The sequence below is a fragment of the Limulus polyphemus genome, unplaced genomic scaffold (assembly GCF_000517525.1).
Source record: "Limulus polyphemus unplaced genomic scaffold, Limulus_polyphemus-2.1.2 Scaffold14196, whole genome shotgun sequence".
Classification (NCBI taxonomy): Eukaryota; Metazoa; Arthropoda; class Merostomata; order Xiphosura; family Limulidae; genus Limulus; species Limulus polyphemus.
In genome coordinates, this window is record NW_013679806.1 from 6,240 (window position 1) to 8,245 (window position 2,006).

Here is a 2,006-nt window from a genome sequence, read left to right on the forward strand (position 1 = left end):
CTACCGTTCGCGCTCTTTACAAAACTTCTGACTTCACTTTTTTAAAAAATGGAATAGTCTTTACTTTTACTCCCGATCAACAATCAAATATTTTTCCTTGAATTATGAGTAACACGAATGGATTTAAATATCTAATTAAATTATCTCAAAATAAACCTTCATTTAGCTGCAATATTGAAATTAGCTTGAATTCTTCATAACATCTAAATAGTGGTTGACCCAACGGGTCACGATGGTCTAGTAAACGACTAATGTTGGAATTCTGAACCTCATTCAGAGATAAACGACTAATGTTGGAATTCTGGACCTCATTCAGAGATAAACAAGTAATCAGATAATTTCTAGTGTTTGGATACTTCCATCACATCCTAAGCCTTTTGTTCATGAAGTGACAAGAAACTGGGAAGTGAATGGGTGCATGCAGCCAAATTGAAAGAAGAAATCACTCCAGGAATTTGGCATTTCCTTAAAACTAATATTTTTCAATGGAAGTGGTTCCAGCTTCTAATAATTTCAATAACTGAAGTTACTTTAAAATAAATTACCTTTTCTATGAGGCTGGTATGGAAGTTATGAAAGTCACTGTACCGTCGCATGACACACCACTTTTCCTCGTCACCGTTCGTTAACTGTCTTATCACGGAGATGGCATAAACTGCATAGCTTCTTCCACCTTCTTGAACTATACCTTGAGAGATTAACATAAAATTAAAGGAACAACTTACTATTCTTGTGTCTTGAAATAGCAAATCAATGAGTCACAGATAAACCACTTTTCATGATTCAATGTTTTCAATAAATCTAACATCCATACTGTATCCATTACTGATATTTTGTTGAAGTCCACTATTTTTTACTCAGAGAAGCGAACAAATTAAAAGTGCATGAAATAGACAAATTACTCCATATCATGTGGAAAACTTTTGTTGCATGTTAAGTGGAAAACTTTTGTTGCACGTTAAGTGGAAAACTTTTGTTGCATGTTAAGTGGAAAACTTTCGTTGCACCTTAAGTGGAAAACTTTCGTTGCACCTTAAGTGGAAAACTTTCGTTGCACCTTAAGTGGAAAACTTTTGTTGCACCTTAAGTGGAAAACTTTTGTTGCATGTTAAGTGGAAAACTTTTGTTGCACATTAAGTGGAAAACTTTTGTTGCATGTTAAGCCAGTTTCCTAGAGTTAATACACTACAGATAACCACACATTGTTTAAAAATCGTTCTAACGGATTTTGCAGGAGTATTTTTTTTATGATAACAAACCTGTATTATAAATCTCTGCAGAAATGGACTCAAAATGTTCTTGACCATGTGATAACAAACCTGTATTATAAATCTCTGCAGAAATGGACTCAAAATGTTCTTGACCATGTGATAACAAACCTGTATTATAAATCTCTGCAGAAATGGATTCAAAATGTTCTTGACCATGTGATAACAAACCTGTATTATAAATCTCTGCAGAAATGGACTCAAAATGTTCTTGACCATCATCATTCTCCAACAATGGGTGGAATGCTGTGATAGGAAGTTCAAAAGTTGGCTGACCATCACCAGTTAACAGCTCCAGCCCATCTTCTTCAGTATCCAGTGAGCTAAGACTAACATTATCAAGGCTTGAAATGGAGGCTACTTCAGTGGGCTGAAATGTTGAGGATTTAGGAAAATCAACAAAATACTTTAGGAGAAAAACAGTATTAACAAAAATATTCATATATCTAATGCTGATAATAAAATCTAAAACATTCATACACTGGGACACACTATTTTAAATCATGTAGTCAAACAGCAGTTTTAAATATGCAACATTAAGGGAATATGGCTAAACAGTAGATGTAAATAATCAGTGACACATCAGAAAAGTGTAGTGAAATATGCAACATTAAGGGAATATGGCTAAACAGTAGATGTAAATAATCAGTGACACATCAGAAAAGTGTAGTGAAATATGCAACATTAAGGGAATATGGCTAAACAGTAGATGTAAATAATCAGTGACACATCAGAAAA

At 33.8% G+C, this 2,006-nt stretch overlaps 1 protein-coding gene across 1 annotated transcript in view; it reads right to left on the minus strand.

Annotated features, from left to right (window-relative positions):
• The window catches only part of LOC111084160 (sorting nexin-13-like), a gene marked incomplete at both ends in the record, with an annotated part of 5,492 nt that extends 3,818 nt beyond the window's left edge, over positions 1-1,674 (minus strand). The window contains 2 exons of the mRNA XM_022380945.1: positions 546-688; positions 1,440-1,674. Of these exons, the coding sequence (XP_022236653.1) occupies positions 546-688; positions 1,440-1,674 (378 nt within the window). The remainder of the gene's footprint in view (positions 1-545; positions 689-1,439) is intronic.
• Positions 1,675-2,006: the final 332 nt, after the last annotated feature.